The sequence below is a fragment of the Psammomys obesus genome, unplaced genomic scaffold, assembly GCF_907164565.1.
Source record: "Psammomys obesus unplaced genomic scaffold, mPsaObe1.curated_primary_1811, whole genome shotgun sequence".
NCBI classification, from domain to species: Eukaryota; Metazoa; Chordata; class Mammalia; order Rodentia; family Muridae; genus Psammomys; species Psammomys obesus.
Genome location: NW_026596085.1, coordinates 443,147 through 464,174, shown reverse-complemented (window position 1 = coordinate 464,174; position 21,028 = coordinate 443,147). Strand labels below are relative to the sequence as shown.

The 21,028-nt window shown below is 59.2% G+C and overlaps 1 protein-coding gene across 1 annotated transcript in view; it reads right to left on the bottom strand.

The window, feature by feature from the left end:
* The window catches only part of Fignl2 (fidgetin like 2), a 23,112-nt gene extending 2,372 nt beyond the window's left edge, over positions 1 to 20,740 (bottom strand). Inside the window, exons 1-2 of the mRNA XM_055626803.1 lie at positions 20,533 to 20,740; positions 11 to 502 (exon numbers count right to left, since the gene is read on the bottom strand). Coding sequence (XP_055482778.1) covers positions 11 to 491 — 481 coding nt within the window. The 5' untranslated portion in view covers positions 492 to 502; positions 20,533 to 20,740. The remainder of the gene's footprint in view (positions 1 to 10; positions 503 to 20,532) is intronic.
* Positions 20,741 to 21,028: the final 288 nt, after the last annotated feature.

Here is a 21,028-nt window from a genome sequence, read left to right as displayed (position 1 = left end):
CCCCCGTAGCCCGCCGCGTACTCGGCCGCCGCCGCCGGCGCCCCGCACGCGTTGCCCGCGTACAGCGGCTCGGCCAGGTTGCCCGCTACGGCCGGGGAGCCCCCGAGGCCCGCGGAGCCGCCCGCGCCGGCCGGCTTGGCTCCCGGGAGGCCTTCGTGGAGCGAGGCCAGGGGGTAGGGCGGCTCCGGCCCGGGCCAGGGCTCCGGGTCCGCTTTGGCACCGTTGAGGAAGACGGCGTCACCGTAGCTCGCCAGGCCCGGGCGCTCGTAGGGCGAGTCCAGGACTCCGGAGTACTTCTCGGCGTAGCGTTTGAGGAGGTTGGAGGCGGTGAGGGCGGAGATGTCGTCGTGTGCCCAGGCGTAGTGGCAGCGCTGGCGACCCCCCGGGGGCAGCTCCAACTTGTGGGCCGGCGACGGAGTGGTGGAGGAGACGTCTAGGTGCTGCTCTGGCCACTGGTTGAGGGGCTGGGCGTGCTCCGGTGTCCAGTGCATCTTCGACAGAGCTGCGGGCAAGAATTAGTTTGTCAGAATGGCTCCCTCCACGCCAAGAGGGACCCGAAGTGCCGCGGTTGGCCGTAGCTCCGGGCGAGTTGTCCCAGCCAGGCCCATCGGCCCTGGAAAGCGCAGCGGCCTTTGCCTCCTTGCCTCTCTCCCTTCTTTGGGCCTTTGACTAAAGCGGTGTTTCTCAAGCTGTGTGTCGCGATTATTTTGGCACGCCTCTAGCTCCCAAATTATTTCCATTATGATTTATAACCCTATCAAAATGACAGACATGGAGTAGCAATGAAAATAATTTTGCTTGGGGGTCACCACCACGTGAGCAGCTGTATTGAGGGTTGGACTGAGAACCACTGAGAAACTGGAACCCCGAGTTGGCCTCGTGGTCGGGGCAGGGACCCGCTCCATCCAAAACCAACCCCATCACCTCGCCAGCGTCCTGTGGGATGCACAGGTTCACCGAGGAGCGTGGGGCACAGCCAAGCATGCTGTCTCTACCCTTCAGAGCGGAAGGCCCCCACACTGTCTCCCACCAGCTTGTGGTGTGACCCCTGAACCAAGAGACGCAGGGCCTGAGAATGGCACTGCCTCGGCACACGGCTCCAGTGGGCCGCCTGACCCAAGCAGAGTACTGGGAGACTACACGAGCCCGGACACCAGTTCTGTGATTACGCCTCAAGCCCACGCTTCCCGTGGGTCGCCTAGCGGGATCTTCCTTCAGCAAACTCTATGATATGGGTCCATGCGTATTTTGCTGCACTGCGGATTGAACCCGAGGCCGCCTGCGTGCCCGGTAAACACCACAGAGCACGAACTCTAACATCCCGGAAAACAGTGTTGAGCACACGGCCAGGCGTGCTCTGCTGATGGCAGGGTTAGGTTTAAGGGCGGCTAGAGTGATTCAGCCACCCGGAGCATGCCACGCCCGGCTAAGAACTAACGCACCCTAAAGGTCACTGGGAGCAGTGCATCCCGGATGACAGGAACTAGGTCCTCACCGGGGCTAGCGGGACGCAGCTGTGCACATCTGCATCTTGCATCCCGGAGGCTGGGAGTTGCGCAGAGCAAAGCTAAGCACAGCTGGCTCCCTGGGGCGCTCTGCTGCCACCTGCTGGACACATCACGACCTACAGAGCTCTGCTGGGCTCTGGTCAGCGCACACCAGGAAAGGAAACACAGCCTACAGAGAGGACCCAGAAATGTGGTTCCTGGGGTCCTGACGGTGTGCGTGCAGGAGGCTGGGCGTGTCTCCGTTTGTGCACACCCAGCCATACTAGCAATGGCCGATCGGTACCACCACCGCTGGCCCCTCTCAGTACTTTTGTGGCTGTGTCTTGACTGATGGTAAAACGGAAGTGGCACGTTTTCACCTTGCTGTGCATCTGGATCAGCCTGTAGCCAGAAAGCCCGAGGGTCCACCAGAGAAGGCATTAGCTAAGGAGCTGGCACCCAGAGGGTACATTCTGGGGGCACCAGCAGCCAGCTGGCACAGGCAGTAAGGGATGTGTTCAGACTCGCGGCTCTTGCTGAGAGGTTCTCAGAGATGACAGCCATTGTCTGGTGTGTAAGCGGCAGCTCCCCGGGACGTCACCAGTGTCCAACGGCAGGAAGTGGTTGTCAGTTATATAAACGTGGGCGGGTGCTACTTCACTGTATTGTGGGGCCTTGATTTCCAATACGGAGCAAAGGCGTGTGGCCTTGAGCACAGTAACCCCAAAGGGGAAGAAGGCCCAATAAGGGCCCTGACAGGAACTCATCCCCATGAGTGCCCTTCTCCTTTGCCTGGCAATGTCTCTTCTCACTGCCAGGCCTCGGCTCCACCAGGTACCGCTGGGACTTGCTCGTCAGACTATGGTCCGCAGGGTCCCCTTTCCACCTTGACCTATCCTCCAAGCCTGATTCTCACTCTCTTCTTCAGGAATCAGCCCTCTTAGAGGGGACCTGGTATGTCTGACTCCTCGCCCTCAGACACTTTCGGTGATTTGCTTTCCATTTTAGCCAGGAAAAAAGAAAGAAGCTACTGCCCCCATTTTCATCTTTATTTACCTCTGTATACACCTTGTGGGCCAAACACCTGCTGGCCCGCCCACCTCAGCAGCCCCGTCCTGACAAGCCCTTTCCCCACAGTGCCAACCCTTTCATATCTCCCTTGGCCCGGGCCAGCCTGCCAGCCGGGCTCTGCGGCCCTTCTTTTAGGGATGGTGGTCTGCACGCGGTGACCATTACCTGCCACCTGTCCCGGCAGGTAGTCAAGGAGCCATTCCTCCAGCCACTTCTGCTAAGCTGAGTTCTGGAGTGAGCTTCGAGGATTTCCCTCAAATCCAGCAGGCGAAAGGACAGAGACGTGGCCTGACTCCTAATGCCTAAGGACTGGGCCCAAAGAACAGGGATGGATGGCCAGGCACTCGCCTCTGAACTCAGGTTGAACATGGAGCCTGGAGACACACACACACACACACACACACACACACCCGCACTGCCAGTCTATCTACAGCTTCCTGTCTGGGTGCACTCGAGAGTGTGAATGCCCAGCAGGAGCACCAGTGCGTGTTTGCACGCCAGAGAGTGGTCCCCGGCGCTTCCTCAGAGACCAAGCCACACTGGCCTGGCCTTCAGCATGGTGGAAATCTCGAACTCCCTGCTCCCTGCCAGCCCTTGACACCCCTGCACGGCCACCAGCCCTGCTGCCTCACTTCCAACTCACGTTCGAGCCTCATAGTCCCCAGGGTCAGCTGAGCCAGGGTGAGGGAGGACGCAGGACTTGGGCAGGCAGGAGCTCTGAAGGAGGCATGTTCTAAAGCCAGGTTCAGACACAGGGACCCCTGAGCAGATTACCCAACCTTAGGAAGCTCTTTCTCCAGACTAAAGGGCATGACACGTTGAGGATTTAAAATGATGTGAGAAAAGCAGTACAGACTACAAGTCCTAAGTAATGCCCTCTGGCTCTGCGGCCTTGCGGGTCCCTTGACCTGGGCGCTGGGGCATGGGCCTGGCTGGAAGACTTCCTGCTCTGGCAGAGCAGGATGGGCTCACGCCATGCCATAGACCCCTGGTCCTGCTGCTGTGTTACTGCTCCAGACAGAGTCCCACATCCCCAAGCTCACACAAATGGTCCACAGTACTCGAAAGTTGAACCTCTGGCTCTTACCCTCTCCCTGCAATGCCAGACTCCACCATGTCCCAGCACTCTTGTCCCCGGCCTAAGAAAACAGCTTTGATATTTTTCCTATAGACAGGGCTGCCTTCCAGTGCTGTGGATTTGGTCTTCAAACCAAGGGAATTGGTATTCTCTTGACCAAACAGCCCCCCCAAAAGCTGCCCCTTTCCCCGTGGGTACTCTATCGCACGTGGCCCTGGGCAGGCAAACAGTCCCTTGTCTGTGGCCTGCCCTAGTGGTAGCTGGGTGCTGCAGAAAGTCTTGCAACACTGGAGGGGAGAGAGGGTGCTCGCGAGCTCGAGGGTCCGTGCCCGGCCCTGCCCAGAGCACGCCACTTCTAATTTCCATGCTGTCCGTGCTTACAGAACTGCTGAACTACAGCCCCGCCTCTCATTTTGGGGAAGTCCAAAATTGCCAAAACTGTGCTCCAACCTTCACAGCCCGCCATAACCCTGCACTCCCTCCTGAGGCCTGGCTGCCTCATCAATTCCTGGTCGCCAGCTCTGGCTTCCGCTTGCTCACTTGCTCGGATACTGTACTTCTAATCCCAGCAGACCCCTGTGGCTACTAGCTGGCCCCGTCACCCAAGCTTTCCACTATCAAAAACTATCGGCTCCATGGAAAGAGCCAGACATTTCGCTAAAATCCTAAAGGGCGTCTTTAAAATTAAGTTAGACAATTTAGACAGGGCTGGGTGGGAACACAGTGTCCGAGCCTCTCTCGTTCCTCACAAGGCCCGGACCTCAGAAATGCTAGGATTCAAGATTCCGGTCCCCACAGTGGGGGTGGGGGACACCGCTCAGCCGTGGTGGAGGAGGGCTGATGCCCCCTTCTGGGCAAGCCTCCTCCAGCTCCATTCTCTGGGCCGGGGACAAAAGGGATTGAGCAGAGAATCCTATTGTGGGGCCTCGGAGCGGAGATCTCATTAATCTATTCCCAAGGCTCCCTCAGGCCTTCTGTCATGGCCTTTGTCTACTGCTTACGGCTCATGTGGTGGCTGAGCCCACAGGCCCTGGCAGAGCCTGAGCGTGCCTCACTCCCCAGGACCCTGCCTCTCCTGCCAACCCCACAACAGAGACACAGAGACCTGGAGGACTGGGCACTTGTCCCAGTCTTCGCAGTCACCACAGGGAAACTCCGTTTCCCCAGTTCCAGGCCCAAGAACAGGTCCCAGCACAACGGGATCCTACTGATCCCGGGGCCTGGTACGAGGCCTCACATGGATGGGGCGCAACACCTGTCTAGGAACTAGAGAGTTGCTGGGAGAGTGACCGAGGTCCACACGCTGAATTCACTGTCTTCTAGCCTCCCAACACGTCCACGTGCTTCCACAGTGTCAGCCACCACGTGCTGCCTAATGGGCAGGATTGAGTCAAGCAGGGACCTGAGTTTACAGCCTTGATCAGCTGAGTGTGATCAGGAAGAGAGGGGAGGGGGAGGAGGCTGTACAGGAGAAGGAATGGGGCAGCATCAGCCAAACTCAGGAGGAGCAGGGCAGAGCTGTGCCACCCTGACGGCCCAGCTCCCAGAGCACCGAGCGCGCTCACCACAACCCACCGTGTGAAGCGATGCCCAGAACCAGCTCGCCTTAGCCTTACAGCAGTGCGTGCATCAAGACATTCACATTCCTGTTGTCAACTAAAAACCAAGCTTCAAGGCCAGGCAGTGGTGGCGCGCGCCTTTAATCCCCGCACTCAGGAGGCAGGGACAGCCTCTGAGTTTGAGGCCAGCCTGGTCTACAGAGTGTGTTCAGGACAGCCAGGGCTACACAAGGAAACTGTCTCATATAAATCGCTACTATTCTTAATGCTTGGACAACTGTTGCTGTTTTTATGCCAGTGGAACTCAAGCTGACACAGCTGTTTTGTTTTAAATGTGCACAGGTGTTTTGCCTACAGCTAGGTCTGTACGCACCTGGTGCCCAAATTGGCTAGAAGAGGGTATTGGAGCCCTTGGGACTGGAGTTACAAATGACTGTGAGCTGCCATGTGAAGGCTGGGATCCAACCCCCATCCTCTGGAAGAACAGAACTCTTAACTGTTGACCCATCTCTCCAGCCTCTCGATAAACAGTTTTTAAAGGATTTTTAAAGAGTGCATGTATGCGTTCGTGCTGTCACCTTTCTTTGTGGGGCTGTGTGCACATGAATACAAGTGCCAGCAGACGCCACCAGAGGACATAATTTCCTCTAGAGCTAGAAGGAACAAGCCACCCAACACCAATGCTAGGAACCAACCTTGGGTCTTCAGAGTAGTTTATGTTCTTAACCACTAAGACCTGCCCGGTCGGGTTTCTGTTTGAATAGCAAAGAAAGGGAGAGAGAGAGGTCAGAAGGAAAGGTTTATTCTGGAAGTTCAGACACAGCCAAGACTACCTGAGGCTACGGACACCACCATCCGGTCTTCGAAGACTGCAGCCTTGGTGCAGAATCCAGGCCCAAGCCGAGGAAAGAAGGAGGAGGTTTGCTGAGCCGCAAGCAGTGTCCACACCAATCCTCTCATCTGCTTCCATTCCACAGATGTAAACACACAGTTGCGGAAATGCCACTGAGGTGCAGCTAGCCCTGGACAGGGGATCTCTCTCCTTGGAACCAGCGTGTTCCTGCGCCCACCGTGGCAAGGCTCACACGGCCACTGAGAACCGTGCTCTGAGAGAGCAGGAGATGTGATGGCCTCCCCGCTGTCCCTGCCTTCCCTCCTGGCCCAGGGCAGCAGACAGGTGAGGCAGAGAGTCCAAGCACAAGGCTGGCTGACAGAGAGGAAGGCTCCTCCATTGGCTAGTTCTCCACTCTCCTCTCTGAACAACACGGTCTGTCTGCCGAGGGGCGTCACCCTCCCTCCCAGAACAGACCCAGAAGAATCAGCCCAGCTCATGCAGAACCACAGTCAGGCTTTTGGCTCCTGCGCACCTCATGCCTGCCACGCCCTTTCTGCTCACTTTCAGGCCCATCAGGGTCCACTGTTTCTTTCACACACACCCCCAGGCCTTCCATTGCTAACCCCTTGCCTCCTTGGGGAGGTGGATAAAGTCTTCATGGCTGCAAGAACGGAGGTGAACGGACTGATGGCCTGCCGTGGTCTCCCTCGGAGGCCCTGCTCCCCCTCTCAACACTCAGCAGAATTGTCCTGGCTCCCCCCAACCCTGTAGGGCCGATCCTCACCCTACCCCCACAACGCCCTGTCCTCTTCAGCGCTCAACATGCTGTGATTTCCCACTGTAGAGGGCAAAGCCTGGAACAACCTCTGATTACACCCTCCACCTTTTTAAAACTTTGCCAAAACCAGCAGCCCCCTCAGCACTTGGAAGGCGGAGACAGGAGACTCAGGAGGTCACCCGCAGCTAAATAATGACCTTGAAGCCAACCTTTATGAAACCGTGTCTCCAAACACCAAGACAAAAACAAAAAACATGTCAACTCAAACCTCCGGCTTCCACGCCACCCTCCTCTACGGCAGCGTCCTCCCTTCTGACTGTTCAGGAAGCACCAACAAGCCAGCTGACCCCGGCTTCAGACTGTGTACAGAGTGAACCCTTCTCAGCACCTCCACAGATATCTCTCAGGCCCCCGTGACTGCAGAGCCGTCCACTCTGTTCTCTGCCGGTCTAGGGGATGCTCTGAGACGAGCATCCCCTAGACCGGCCATTGTTCTTCCGCCAAAAGCTTTCTTTCCTTCTCACATCTGTGTGTGAGCAAATAGGCTGGCACGCACGTCTGTGTGTGGAGGCCAGAGGGCGGTGCTGTGTCGTCCTCAGCCGCTCGAAGCCTTACTTGTTGACACAGCATCTTCTGCTGAACCTAAAACTGGCTGCTTGGTCAACAGGTCGCACTGAGCTCAGGGACCCGCCTGGCCCCGGCCCCTGGCACTGGGCCTTCTCACTGCACAGCTGTGCCTGGCTTTTCTGTGCTCAACAGACTCAGGTCCTCACAACTGCGTGACTGAGCCATCTCTCCAGTCCTTTACCCCAAAGTTCTGATGGTTCCTACTCCTCTCAGATTAGAAGCTGAAAGTCTGATCATGGCTGACCAGTCCTAGCAGAAGTGTCTCCATAAGCTCCCGGCTCACCGGCCGTCGCTCTCGCCTGGTGGTCCTCCGACCCTAGGTCACTCATTCTTGCTGCGCTTGTGCCGGAAGCCCCCTCACAGCTCAGCTGTCACCTCACACACTGTGCCCTCATCCTCATGTTCTTGCAAGCATCTTGCCTGTATGAGCTATCTGTTCCACCGAGAAGCCAATCAGCTCAGACAGTGCCTGGTGCACGGTAAGTTCTGGACGGATGGGTGGGTGGGTCAGCAAAGAGACTCAGAATTGCTTCTGTCTCCACATAAGGAAATGGGGTCTCAGTAAGATGGCTGGATGGCAAGATAAGCCAGCAGTAGGTGGCGAGGTGAATTTACCTCTAAGGACACCAGAGAAAAGCACCCAGTGCCACGGGGATGGTGGCCCAAAGGCACCACCCCAGTTCCCTGGGATCCCCCCGGCCTCCCTCTTCCCCCTTCTGCTCCCCTCCCCACAGGCCTCCAATAGAAGACAAAGGGGGCGATGGAATTCCCATCAAAGGCCACGGACACATGGAAAAGAGATCAGGGCCCTTGGGACCCTGCCTCCTAGAGGTAGTGAGGCCTCCCCGACAGCCTGGCTCCTCTCTAGGGTGGGGGAGTGGGGGGTACTGCCCCTGGCCTCCTCATATGTCAAATGCCAAACAGCAGGAGGTCAGCCCTGTGAAGCTGGCCAAGTGGCCCCCATCTGGGCCATGTGTGCGCACACACGAACGGGGGGTGGGGGGCAGCAGAGAAACTCCCGTCTCCGTCCTCGGTCAGGGCCACAGCCAAGCTGTGACCATCTGTTGTCCTTTTGAGGCCAGGCCAGGGGCTGGCACCCTCGAGGCGTGGGCCTCCCACTCTTCCTGGGCTGGCAGGACTTACAGACACTTCCAGGTTACCTCAGTCTTCCCCCTCGGTGTGTGCCAGCACAGAGGCACCGGCTCTCCCTACCTTACAGACCAGGAAGTGGAGGCTAGGAAGGGGGCGGGATGGGGTGGGACTCAAGCCATGCTCCAGCCTTCAGCCTGGTGCCTGCTCAGGATCAGGGTCAGCGAGCATCCCGGACCAGGCTCCGAGGCTGCTGCTGGGCCCTGGTCCAATCTCATCCCACCTCCTCCTCCAGGAAGACTTCTCAGGCTGACAGCCCGGTGAAGTTCCTACAGTCTCTTCCATCTGGAGGCCACAGCCTCCCTTTCCTGCTGTAGCTGGGCACAGCCTAGCCCCAGGCTCAGGCAGTCCTGAGCCACAGGGAACGTATAGGGCACTTCCATGTGGGGAAACCTGACTGACTGTAGAAAGATGTGACAGGAAGTGTCCTCCTCCTTAGCTTCAGCCAGAATGGGGCAGAGTATGGGGCTCCCAAGCCACCAGCTGTGGGGAGCCATTCACATTTAAATCCATTAAAACTTAATAAACTGAAAACCCAGTTCCAACGTGGCGCTGGCTACAGTTCAAGCACTCAGCAGTCACGTGTGGCATCGCTGCGCACAGGCACCACCGTGGAAGGTCCTCATCCCCACCAGAGCTCTGCTCGGTAGCCTGAGCGCTGCGGTGGCAGGCCTCAGGTGGCCTTCCCGAGGACTCAGGCTGGTCATTCCGACTCCCTGGTGGCTTCAGAGCCACTCACTCTGGACTCCAGCTCCCTGAGATGGCCTCGGCCTCACGGGGGCAACCCCCTCCCCCCGCCCAGCCTGTCTGGCCTGCCCAGAGAGAGGAGGGGCAGGCCGAAGAGCAGGACACAAGGTAGGACAGGGCAGTTTGTCATCTGGGCCTCCCTCCCCAATCAGCGCCTAAGCGCCCCTCCCCCACCCTGCCCACCATCCTCTTCCTCACCCAATCCCAAGGGCAGATGGGGGCCGGCAGAGGGGGAGAAATGTGACCACAGCGAAAGTGCTGTCAAATGACAACAGAGTCCGGGGGTCACAGCTGTGTCCCCTGAGGCCTGGAGAGTCCATGCCCAGCCTTGATGTCTGGCCAGGAGGCCTGGGCTGCAGCAAGTCTCTGCAAGGGGGACTGAGGGGGTGGGTGCGACAATGGAGACTCTTAGGGGGGCGTAATCTCAGCTGGATGACTCCAGCAGATGCAACCCAGTCCCACCACACACATACACACACACACACACACACACACACACACACACACGCTCACTAGCCCCCACCAGGTAGAGATGTAAAGACAGACGGGGGCTCCCTCGTCAGCCCAACCATGGAAGGGCATAGCTTGTTCTGAGCTTAATCCTCGTTCCAGGCTAGCTGAAGATCCTTTGTCTCTGTCCAGTGGCCTGAGCAGGGTGGACATTCACCCCACCCCCCTCCCTCAAACAGCCACACATGCACTCAAGCGCGTGCGCGTGCACACACACACACGCCCAGCTGCTTCCACAACCCCCCCCCCCCACGGTCTCTGGCCAATCACAGCACTGACGAGGAAGTCCCACTGTCCAACATCCCCCAGGGAGTGTATTAGCACATTTGAACTGCTCGGCCCTCCACTGACAAAGCCTGAGGCCTAGGAGAGCCACAGCAGGAGGATGGGGCCTTCGGGGAGCTGGCCTCCCCCTCTCCCTCCCCCTCCCAGAAAGAAGCCTCCCCACATTCTGGGGCTCAGAGGAATTTGGGGGCCTCAGCTCCAGCAGTGAATAAGCAATCCATAAAATCCCAATTTACACACTCACTGATCAAACAGCCTGTGTACAACCCCAGGAGGCCACGGTGACTCCCAGGGCCCCTCCCCACAACTCTCAGAGCCAATGAGGAGGAGCCTGAAGCTGGACACAGGACACAGGACACAGGACACAAGGCTGCCAACACTGAGCCAACACAGCTTGGCCCCGAGGGGGCCTGCCAGTGCCTCCGTGACCTGGCTGCCTTTGGGGTACCTCAGCCAGGCCCCAGCAACCTTTGTACATGATGGCAACCCGAAGCTCCTTCCTCTGGTGCTGCCAGGCCTGACTTCATCACAGCTCCAGCTCAGGAGCTCCTTTCTTGCTCCCCTCCCAGCTGCTCACCCAGTGACCCCACAGCCACCCCCAGTGCTGTCCCTGCAGAGCGGCCTGAGCCCTGTCCTTCACACCACCCCATCGCGCCCCAGGACAGGGGACTAGCCAGAAACACGGGGCTGCCAGGGCTAAACTGTCTCCCTATGGACGCCAAGGAGAGAGAACCAGAGTGGTTAGTACCCTTGTCTCCCCTAAAGAAAGCACCAATTACCTCATGCCTGTGTTCTGGGTAAGAAAAAATCATTCTGGTTAACCAGCACTCTCTGTTAGACAACACTGCCATGTCAGACTTCCCGTGATTAGCCGGGGACCTCTGTACCTCTCGCCTGCTGGAGATGGACAGGAATGGCCAAATGTGTTCCCTGGATAAGAAGAGTCCCAGGGCCGGGAAGAGCTCAGAGGGCAGCACAGCCTACCCTTACCACGCTGTCCTGGAGCTGCAGCTGCAGTCAGTCAGAAACAGAGCGACTCCTGGGCCCTCAAAGCCGCAGAGAGGGACCGAGTGTAGCCCACTGTGCCCCCACCCCACCCTCAAACCCCTGGCGCCAGCAGAGGTCACTGCACAGAGCCACCACAGGAGGGGGAAAGTGGAATCGCCCTCCTACGGGGGACACCTCCTTGCGTCTTCCCCTCCTCGCTGTCACCTGCCGCCCTCAGCATCCCCACCCAGCACAGCTTAGACCCACCACGACCTGAGGGAGGCAGACATGAAACAGTGACCAGGGTTAGGATCCTCTCGGGCCATGCCAGCAAGCCAGGAGGTGGGCTGCGGGGGAGGGGCCACCGCTCTTCCTTCCCATGGCTACACTGTTGCAGAGTGAAAGGCTGCAACTGTCTGAGTCTCTGAGCTCTACTCCAATGGGAACTGGCAGCGAGCGTAGAGGGCCACGGTGGCCCTAAGGGCTTTCGGAGGCTGCCGGTGGGAGCTGGGGCTGAGCAAGCGGCAGGCCCTGTAGGGGCAGGTTCAAACCAGCTCCTCCAAGGGCTGGGGGAGCCTGAGAAAAGAAGTGCTACCCAAGCCAGGAAGAACAAAACCCAGCAGGTCTGAAGGGCCACTCGAGAAAAGCCACTTCAGAGCTGCCTGCCATCCCTGGAGAGCACAGCCTGTAGCTCTCGCTGTCTGTGGATCTGGTCGCCCCGGATAACACAAGGCCAGCACCCCAGGCTATCCCAGCCAGCCCCTGGCCCCTCCAACCTGTGTCCTGGAACATCTTCCACCAGCCTCTCCTCTGTCCATAATAAACCCCAGGGCCCGCATGTCCCTGCTGTCCCTGTGCAACTGTCCAAGCAAGATGGCTTGCTTGTGTTTCAGGTCCCTCCTGAGGGTCTGCCCACCAGATCTAACCACCCTGGCCTTCACCTTTCACTCGAAAGTCTGCAGGGTTCACCAGGGTGTCCAGAGACCTGGGATTCCTGGTGGCCCGGGAAACACTCCATCCTGTCCCTCCTTGGTCCACCTGTCCACCTAAGACTGACCACCCGGGAGCCACAGCCCGTATCACAACTCCCCTGGTCCCACTGACATCCTCTGACCCTGTCCCCTACAGCTGGCCCCACACTGGACCCTCTGCCTCTGCTCTGCCTCTGCTCCCGTGTGGATGGGAAGTCGGCCCCTTCTGACCAGCCTCGAACTTGTCATCCTCACCTCCCAGACACAGCAGTCCATCTCCCGAGCCACCTGTGCTCATCTCGCCAGGCTCCTCTGTCCGGTCCCTCTGCCCCGGCACCTCCCCACGGTCTGCATGGGGCGCCCCCACGCTGTCATCCCACTCTGAAACCATCCCCCACTCCCTGCTCCACTGTCCCATGGTTTAGAGGCTTCCTGACAGCTGCCGTTGCTCCTGTTCAACACCCTTGTGTGTGAACCTTGCCAGAGCAAGCTGTCTGGCCAAGCACCCCCATGCTCTTCCCCACAGCCACCCCTTACCCTCTCCCCCCCTCCCCAGATACAAATGGTATGTGTGAGGGGCGCCAAGGCCTTAGGGCAAGGGGCTGGGCCGCACTGCTTTGTATTAGTATTAGTCCTGCTGAAGTACAGAGGCCTTCTGGAGTGTCAGGTTCTACATCCTCAGCTTCAAACAACTGCCCAGCAAACGCATTCCAACACACACACAACTGGCAAGGAACCACACCACCGGTACCTGTAATTACTTTTCAGAAAGAGATTTTGTGTTTTCATTGTACTCAAGGACTAGAACCCTGTCTGTCCCACCTCAAATCAGCTGCCCTTTGGGGTTCAGCTCCTCTCCCTTCCCACAGACAGAGCAGTACAGGCCTGCACCAGGCTGCTAGGGACTCAGTACCTGTGGGGAAGACACAGTCGCAAAGGAAGGAAGCTGTTCTGCTGAGCTGGGGTCACTACTCTCCAGCCCTCTGTCTTTTTGTGGGTCTGCATGTAAGGTGCTCCTTCCTTCGGGCCTTGGCGCTGGATGAACAGGAGACAAGGAACTGTCAGAGCTGATAAGATCCAAGTCACAGGCCCTTTTTGCAGCTGGGAAGTTCCAGATCTATTCTCAAAAATACTTTTCACTGCCTAAATAAAACTGTTTTTGTCTACAAAGGAAAAGAGCTGCATCGGAAAAGTGCCCTACCCATGGCCTTCTCAGAGGTCCTCCAAGACCTCATGCTGCCCCCTCCACTCAGCCAGACCTATGACAGTTGCCTTGAGTTGGTGGGGGAGGCCTCCAAAGGGCTTAAAGTCTGGTGGATCCTTCTCCCTGGCCCCAGATGTGCCCCCATTCCTGTGTACACTGGGGGGATGAGAGACACACCCTCATCTGCCTGACCAAAGGCGAGGAAACAGGCCCAGGCAGCCCACCTCCAAATCCTCAGGCGGGCAGCCCTCCCCAGCCCTGGGGTGCTGAGCTGAGTCACTCAGTTATGCAGCCTGGCCGGTCCACCTGGGCGTGCAGTGGGAAGAGTTGTCCTCAAGGGAAGGCTCCCACAGCTGCAGGGACTCAGGGACACAAAGAGCAGGAGAAAGTGGCGGAGGATGCTAAGCAAAGACTGAGTAGCCACGGCACCTCTCTGCTTGCTCTGGGGTTCTGAACACAGGACCCACTTCACACGTGCCCGATATTTAATCTTCGAAAGAACCCAGGAGCGGCATTCCTATGTGACAGATAAGGAAACTGAGGCACACTTTCCTTGTCTCAGGCACCAGAATAGGGGGCCAAAGGAGGCATTTGATTTAATAGCTAAAACGATGGGGATAGCCCTGGGTCCCTCCAACCTAACTGGCCTCCCTCACCATTTGTAAGCCTCCTTAGAACCTCTTCCCATCCTTAGCATCAAGCCCTGATCCCAGCTGTTCCTGAGCCCAGGTCTGAGCAGCTCTGGCCTCAGTGAACTCCAGACAGTCGTTAAAGTCACCATCACACCCAGGGAAAGTACCACCAATCCCCACTCCTTTAAAACAGCAGGAATTCTTCAAACAGCTTCTGGCTTCATGGAAGGCAAACCTAAGGGAACCAGAGATATGCCCCCACCAGCAGGGCTGCCGGCCATCCAGCACTGCCTTTTTGAGAAGGCTCTCGCTCCCACACGTGTGCCTGCGGGACACTCAGTAGGTCCCAGGCTGAGCACCTAGGTTCCCTCACCCCCAGTGACCCACAGACACAGATCCATCTTTCTCAGTGAGGGGCCGAGGATCCAAAACTCAAGGATACCACAGGAGAACAAAGAGTGGCAACCCCACGGGTCATGCTCTGCCTGGGAAGGAAGCTCTTCTACAGCAAGCCTGGTGCTGCGGGTCTGAGGCCCCTTGCTAAAACTCACACTGAAGCTGGGTGTGGCCTCCCTGTCACCTGGGAAACTAAGGTAGGAGACTGCCAGACACTCAGGGCTAGTCAGTGCTCCAGTTAGCTCCAGGCACCGTAAGACAGTCAAAGCGAACTTCCACTCACGGTAATTACCTAGTTTCGGGTAATTCCAAGAAGCGAAGCCATCTATGAACTGTCGTATTTCCGAGGAGCAAGGCGGAAGAGGCAATTTCTCCTGGTGGTCACAGTCCCTAGAGAGCAGTTCATCTGTCCCCAGCTGACATCAACCTGCAGACTGGGTGAGGACGGAGCCATAGAACGCAGGGGTAGGGTGTAGAGTAACCACTAGTCGTCCCCCCCCCCCCCCCCCACCTCCGGGAACAAACACCCCCCCCCCCCCCCCCCCATCCAAGGGCCAAAAAGAACCCTGAGCTTCAGGAAGACACACCTAAGGGTGACCCTTGTCCCAGTTGCCTGCTGATTCCCACTGACACCGACTCCCAAGGACAGGCCCCTTCCCAGGATTCCTCCCCCCAAACCACCCTGTACAATTCTGAGGCCACGCCCTTCTACTCAGGAAATGTTGGGACCAAAGCCTGTCCTCTCGCCTCTTTGCTGGTCCCAGCATCGTGTAAGTTCCTTGAAGGTGACACCACATTAAAGGGGGAGGGTGCTGGATGGACGGCTACCTTGAGCGTGACGGCCAAGGCTTAGCGGCCACTATTCATGTTAGAGGCCTGTGGCGGGCAACACAGCGCTGGTGCCCCAACCCACCTCCCAGTGTGAGGCTGAGACTTAAGAGAGCCTCCAGGGGTCAGTGAGCTGGATCAGGGAGTAAGGGTGCTTGCTGCCTGACAATCCCGAGTTCAACCCCGGGACGAGAACCAACTTCTCCAAGCTGTCCACAGACGCGCCGAGACACATACCTAAAATCAATCAACGATAAAATGTAGAAAGGTCTTTGAGAGAGACTGACTCTGACTCCAGGCATGAAAGTCCAGTTGGTGTGGGAGAACCGGCAGGGGGGCATGGCTGAGGCACTTCCAGGATGCCTCAGTGCTGGGCCTCCCAGGGGTCCAACAGTGAAAGGTAGTTCTTCCTTGACTAATCTTGCCACTGGCCTAAGTGTGCCAGGTACTGAATGAGACAGAGAAAGGCAGGCCTCTGTCCCCCAGTTCCCGCAGGCAGCCATGCCGGCTCTCCTGACGCTGCCTAGGAGGGAAGAACCTTCCCTCATGCATCTTCTTCCTCCTGCCCTGGGAGGTGGGTCGTGGAAGCGCCTGGGCTCTGAGCCACTGAGTAGGGCCCTAAAGGTGGGCATGGAGCACAGAGACAAGACACAAACGGAAACCAGGACCCACCTCACCACCGGGTACGTGGCTCTCACTCCCATCTTGCAAATAAAGACCCTGAGGCTACAATAAAGAAGCCGCCATCTTGCAAATAAAGACCCTGAGGCTACAATGAAGAAGCCGCTTTCCCTGGGTTACAGGTGATTTGGGCAGGGTCACGACAGCCCAAGCCTGTCCTCAGAGTGGGGTCCAGGACTACAGAATATCAACTAGGGGTGGGGGTGGGCACAGAGCTCAGGGATGGCATACCCACCTACCATGTGCAAGGCCCCACGCTGGACAATACTGTGACAAATAAACTAAGGAAATGACTAGTACGGGTTTGAGCTCAGCTTTCGCTGGGAACTCCTGCCCACCTCAGGCGGATCCTGAAGCTGTCCACAGCGGAATAGTGAGCGGCTGCCCTCACAGAAAGGGTCGTTCCAGACCAGAGCCGGCCAGGTTCCAGGTCACTCACTCCTCACTTCGATGCTCAGGCACGGACACCTTCCTCAGCCCCTCCCACTGGGAACTGAGCGTTCAGGAAGTCCTGAGGAGCGCACAGGGTTGCCCTGCTCCCCGGGAGGCGCTCTGGGGAGAGCTACCATTCTCTCTGCTCCTTGTTCCTGGAGACAAGTGGACCCTCGAGCAATAATTATCTTAGATCGGCCTCTTTCCAAGCCACATAATCAACAATGGGTGAGCAGCCCAACCTTGACCTGGGCAGTGTGAACCCTCCCACCTGAAAGCAGTCCCAGCCCCTGCCTCTGCCTGGCCTGTGGCTTATGCAGTCCCTTGCCGTGAGATGAACACCCAGTGAGGTCAGGCGGCCCTGGCCGGCCTCAGAACCAGGGGCTGGACCAGGAGAGGGCTTCCGGACATATTCTCTATTGGCTTCAGGGTCCCAAAAGTCCTCCAAAGGGAGTACAGAGCATGGTGGTGTCAGCTAGTGACAGCATGCTTTTCTGGGGAACTTTCGTTAGCCTTCCCCGGGCCCTGGAGGTCAAGTTAGAGACCCACCATTTGCTAAGGCTGTTTTAGCCCCTAGCAGCCCAGCATCCAACCCAGAGTCCAGCAGTCCTGGCATAGGCCTTTAATCCCAGCACTCTGGAGGCAGAGGCAGGCAGATCTCTGAGTTTGTGGCCAGCCTGGTGTACAGAGCGAGTTCCAAGACAGCCAGGGCTACACAGAGAAACTCTGCCTTTAAAAACAAACGAACAGTCAGAATCCAACCCAGGACCTTGCACATTCTAGCCAAACACTCTGCTGCTGAGCTAACCTGCTGCCCAGAGAGCCCCTGAAGAGGTCGCCTTGAAGGCCTGACCGTGTCAAGCTAGATTCTTCCGTTGTGTGTATTAAAAACAAGCCCCAGTCACTCCCTCTGCAACTTAGGGTAACTCCACTTCAGCTCCAAGAAACACCATGAGATTTCCCTTCTCTGGGCGTAGGGGCTCCCATACACACCACTGAGCTACATCCTGGCCCTTTTTTGTTGGTGGTAGTGGTTGGTCTTGAGACAGGACTCACTCTGTGGCTCTGTAATTCACTGTGTAACCTAGGTTAGCTTTGAACTCATGGTAATTGTGTCTCAGCCTCCTTAGTGCTGGCATTACAGGTGTTAGCCCTCAAGTCCAATCTTGTTTTGTTCTTTTAATTCAAGACAGGGTTCCTCTGTGTAGCCTTGGCTGTCCTGGACTTGCTCGGTAGACCAGGCTGGCCTTGAACTCACAGAGATCCTCCTGCCTCTGCCTCCCGGAATGTTGAGATTACAGGTGTGTGTCACCGCGCCTGGCCCTCCCATCCAGTTTTACTCTGGCTCTATTTCTTAATTCTTTGCAGGGAAGTCTTGGAGTTCAGTGTCACACAGCTTTGAAGAATCTCTCCGCCCTGGTGTCCCTCATTAACCTCTAGCTCCCGGAACACAGCAGGGTCAACCAGGACTAAGAGTTCAGATGAGTATGGCTCACCCTTGCCCCAACTTCTGTCCACTGCTGGCAAGAGCTCTCAAGGCTACAGACCGAAGGTGCGACAGGCCTTGGTCACCTTCCAGGTTGCAGGCCTGGGACCATCCTGAGCCAGGCTCCTGTGTCAAGCCTGGGTTTCATTAAATAAAGTGACGAAGTTATTAAATGCCAAGGCAAGAAGAGGCAAAATTCTGCTAGAGGGGTCAGGGAAGGAGAGGGCAACCAACCAACCTGTCCCCTGACCTCCTCCATGACCAGTGGCGGGGGGAAGGGAGGCAGGCCTCCTCAGGACCCTGGGCTCCAGCAGTAGGAACTAGCGGTGGGGAGTGGGGGCGTCCGGCCAGATAATAAGCAATTGTTAATGTGATCCATATGGGTCCTGACTGGCCTCTCTGTTTAACAGGATGATAATGGCGGTGAAAGAATGCTGGTCTGTGGGGAAGGAGAGGGGCAAAGTCCTCCCTGGACTTGGGGGGTGGGGAGAATCATCAAGGAGGAGGGGAGAGGGGAGGAAGAAAGGAGGAGCTGAGCCACTCAGGACGGCAGAGCTCTTGCCCAAAGTGACCAGCTCCCGGGCTTTGCAGACCATCCTGTTAAAGTCCTCGCAAAACTCCTTTTCCTCACCCAGCCAGTATTTATGGGCCCCCCATGGTACAAAGTACACTGTGGGGCAGGGGCCACAAGTGGAGGCAAAGCCTGGTTTGGACCCAGCCACCATGGAAGACAGGTACAGGTGCGGGGCTGGGAGAGGGAGGAGGCCGGGACAAGTGACAAGAACTGGGGACGCTGGCGAGGCTGGGGGGGGGGGGGAGCATCCTGGCTGGGCCTGAAGAATGAGGAGGTTGTGGCAAGACCGGGACAATGGAGAAGGCATTTGGCTGAAGGAACAGCAGGAGCAAAGGCAGAGAGGCGTGAAATTGCGTGGAGAGCCTGAGATTCAGCAATAAAGCTGCAGCCAGGCAGGGGAGGGGAGGGACTCTTGATCCATAAAACGCTGTGGCCATGGATGTCCAGGAGGGAGGCAGGAACGGGCTACGGGAACACCACACAGTGCTCAGGTCCCTCCCTCTTGCCTGCCTTTTCCCTGCCTCGATCCGGCTGCGCGCTGGAGTTGTCGAACCAGACGACCCTCAATCTGGCCACTGCCTTCCCCAGAGCCAAAGAATAAGCAGGGCCTTGGAGGCCCGCCGGATCCCCGTGTCACCCAGCCCCCTCCTCCTCCGAAGGAGGCCTTCCAGGAGCAGGGCTGACCTGCTCTACAACTGAATTCCCGTTGGCCCAGAAGGGCTTCCCCTCAGGAGACAGCGAGGGCGTGGGGGTCGCTTCTGGCCGCTGCGCACACCAATGGAATCAAGTGGAAATAAATGAGATGGTGTTAAATACGGGTAAGGGGGATTTACGAGGCCTGTCACACAGCCCTCCCGGGCTGTCCACGCAAGCTCCTCCCCTTTCTTCGGGCGACTGGAGAAAGCCCCGCCCCGCCCCCTGCCCGCTCCGCTCTGGGATCCTGGGGCACTGCAGCTCCGCACCCCCTTCCTGCCCGTTACGGCTGCCCCTGGGGGTGGGAGAGCTAAAGCCCAGCAGAGAAGGGCGTTCGCACCCGGCCCAGGGGTTCTGGAAGGGGCCCTGGGAGAGTCCGAAATTCCCCCACGCAAGCGAGGGCTCTGGACCACAGCGTCTCCAGACTCCGGGTGTTCCGGGGAAGGGCTCAAACCCCGGGAGCCGAGAAGCCCCCAGAGTGGACACCCGAAGTGGGAGGGGGATAGGCCCCCGTTCCGAAACCCGCGGCTGAGAGCAGGAGCCCGCTCCGCCTCCGCGGCCCTTACCGACCACACAAACATTCTTCCGTCCTCTATTCTCCTCCAAATTAGGTCTCCATGGAGACAGGCCCGGCAGCCTGACAGCCCCACGGCCTAACCCTGATTTAGTGACCGTCCCTTTAACAGCCCACCTACCCCTGCACTCCGGGCCGCCGCGGGGCGCAGGACGCGGGCGCTCTGGCTCTCCCGGGCTGGGCGCCCCGCGGCCCTCCAGCGGGAGCCACTGGAGCGGAGGGTCCCGGCGGAGGCCGACAGCACCGGGCTCTCCCTGTGCCCGACAGTCCACGGGGACCCTTCGCCACGGTGCAGAGGCCGGAGGAGGGCTCCCGGGGCGGGGAAGTTTAAGGGGCTCTCGCTAGGGCTGGGAACTCCGGGGGCTCCGAGTCAGCAGCGGCCCACGGGGGAAAGTGGGCGCAGCTTCACGCGGCGCCCGGACCGCGAGCTGGAACCGCTGTCCCGGGCCGAGGAGCAGCCAGGGGCGTGCGCGCTGGGGGCGCGGGGACCGCGATGGCCTCGGCCTCCTGTCACTGCCCCGTCACGATGCCGGGGGACCTCCAGGCCGGTCACCCTGCCCCCACCCCCTCCCGCACACCCGGAGGCCGCTGGACAAAGACCCGACGGAGTGGGAGGGGCCTGCGGGCTCCGGCCGCTGGATCCTGGGGGGACCCGAACCCGCAAATCCCGGCTCCCTCTCTCCCCGGAGCCCGCCGCTCGCTAACATCGCCTCCCGGGCCCCAGCCCCGTCGGCGGTGGGCGGCGATCGCCCCCTTCCTCACGCGACGTGACCCCAGGCCCCACGCACCCGCTCGGCCCTCTCCCGGCCCTGCCCTCCGGCCCCCGCCCGCCCAACCGGGCCTCGCACGGCCCCGCGCCCGCGGACAAAGCTTCGGACGTCGGACCGCGCAGGGGCCACCCGCTGCCCCCCAGCCCGGCCAGCCCGCGCCCGGGCCCGCGACACCTACCTCGGCATCCCGGCCGGGTCCTAGGTGAGTGTGCGCGGCCTGGGGGGGGCGTCCGGCCCAGGGGCCGGGGCGGGAGCGCGGGCCGGGGGCGACGGGCCAGGGCTGGGGGGCAGCGGCGCTCAGCATCCTGGGGCCGCTGCTGCTGCTGCGGCTGCTGCGGCCGCCGCGGCCGGGAGCGGGACTGGGCAGTGGGGGTGGCCGGACGAGGGGCGGCCCAGGCTCGCCCCCCCCCCCGCAGGCAGGACCCCCACCCCGCCTCCCCTCGCCCGCCCCCAGCGCCCTCCCTCCAGGCCCGCGCCCCGCCCCTCCCGGCGCCCCGCCCTCGCCCGCCCCGCCTTTCCCTCCCCCCCCCCGGGCTCGAAAATAAATTAGCCACCCGGGGGAGAAAGGAGCGAACGACCCTCCGCGCGAGAGCGTCCTTGCGCCGCTCTCAGGCCGCGCGCCCGCCCGCTCCCCCGCCGTCGGAGCGGGAAGTTGCGCCGGGGGCGGAGGTCGG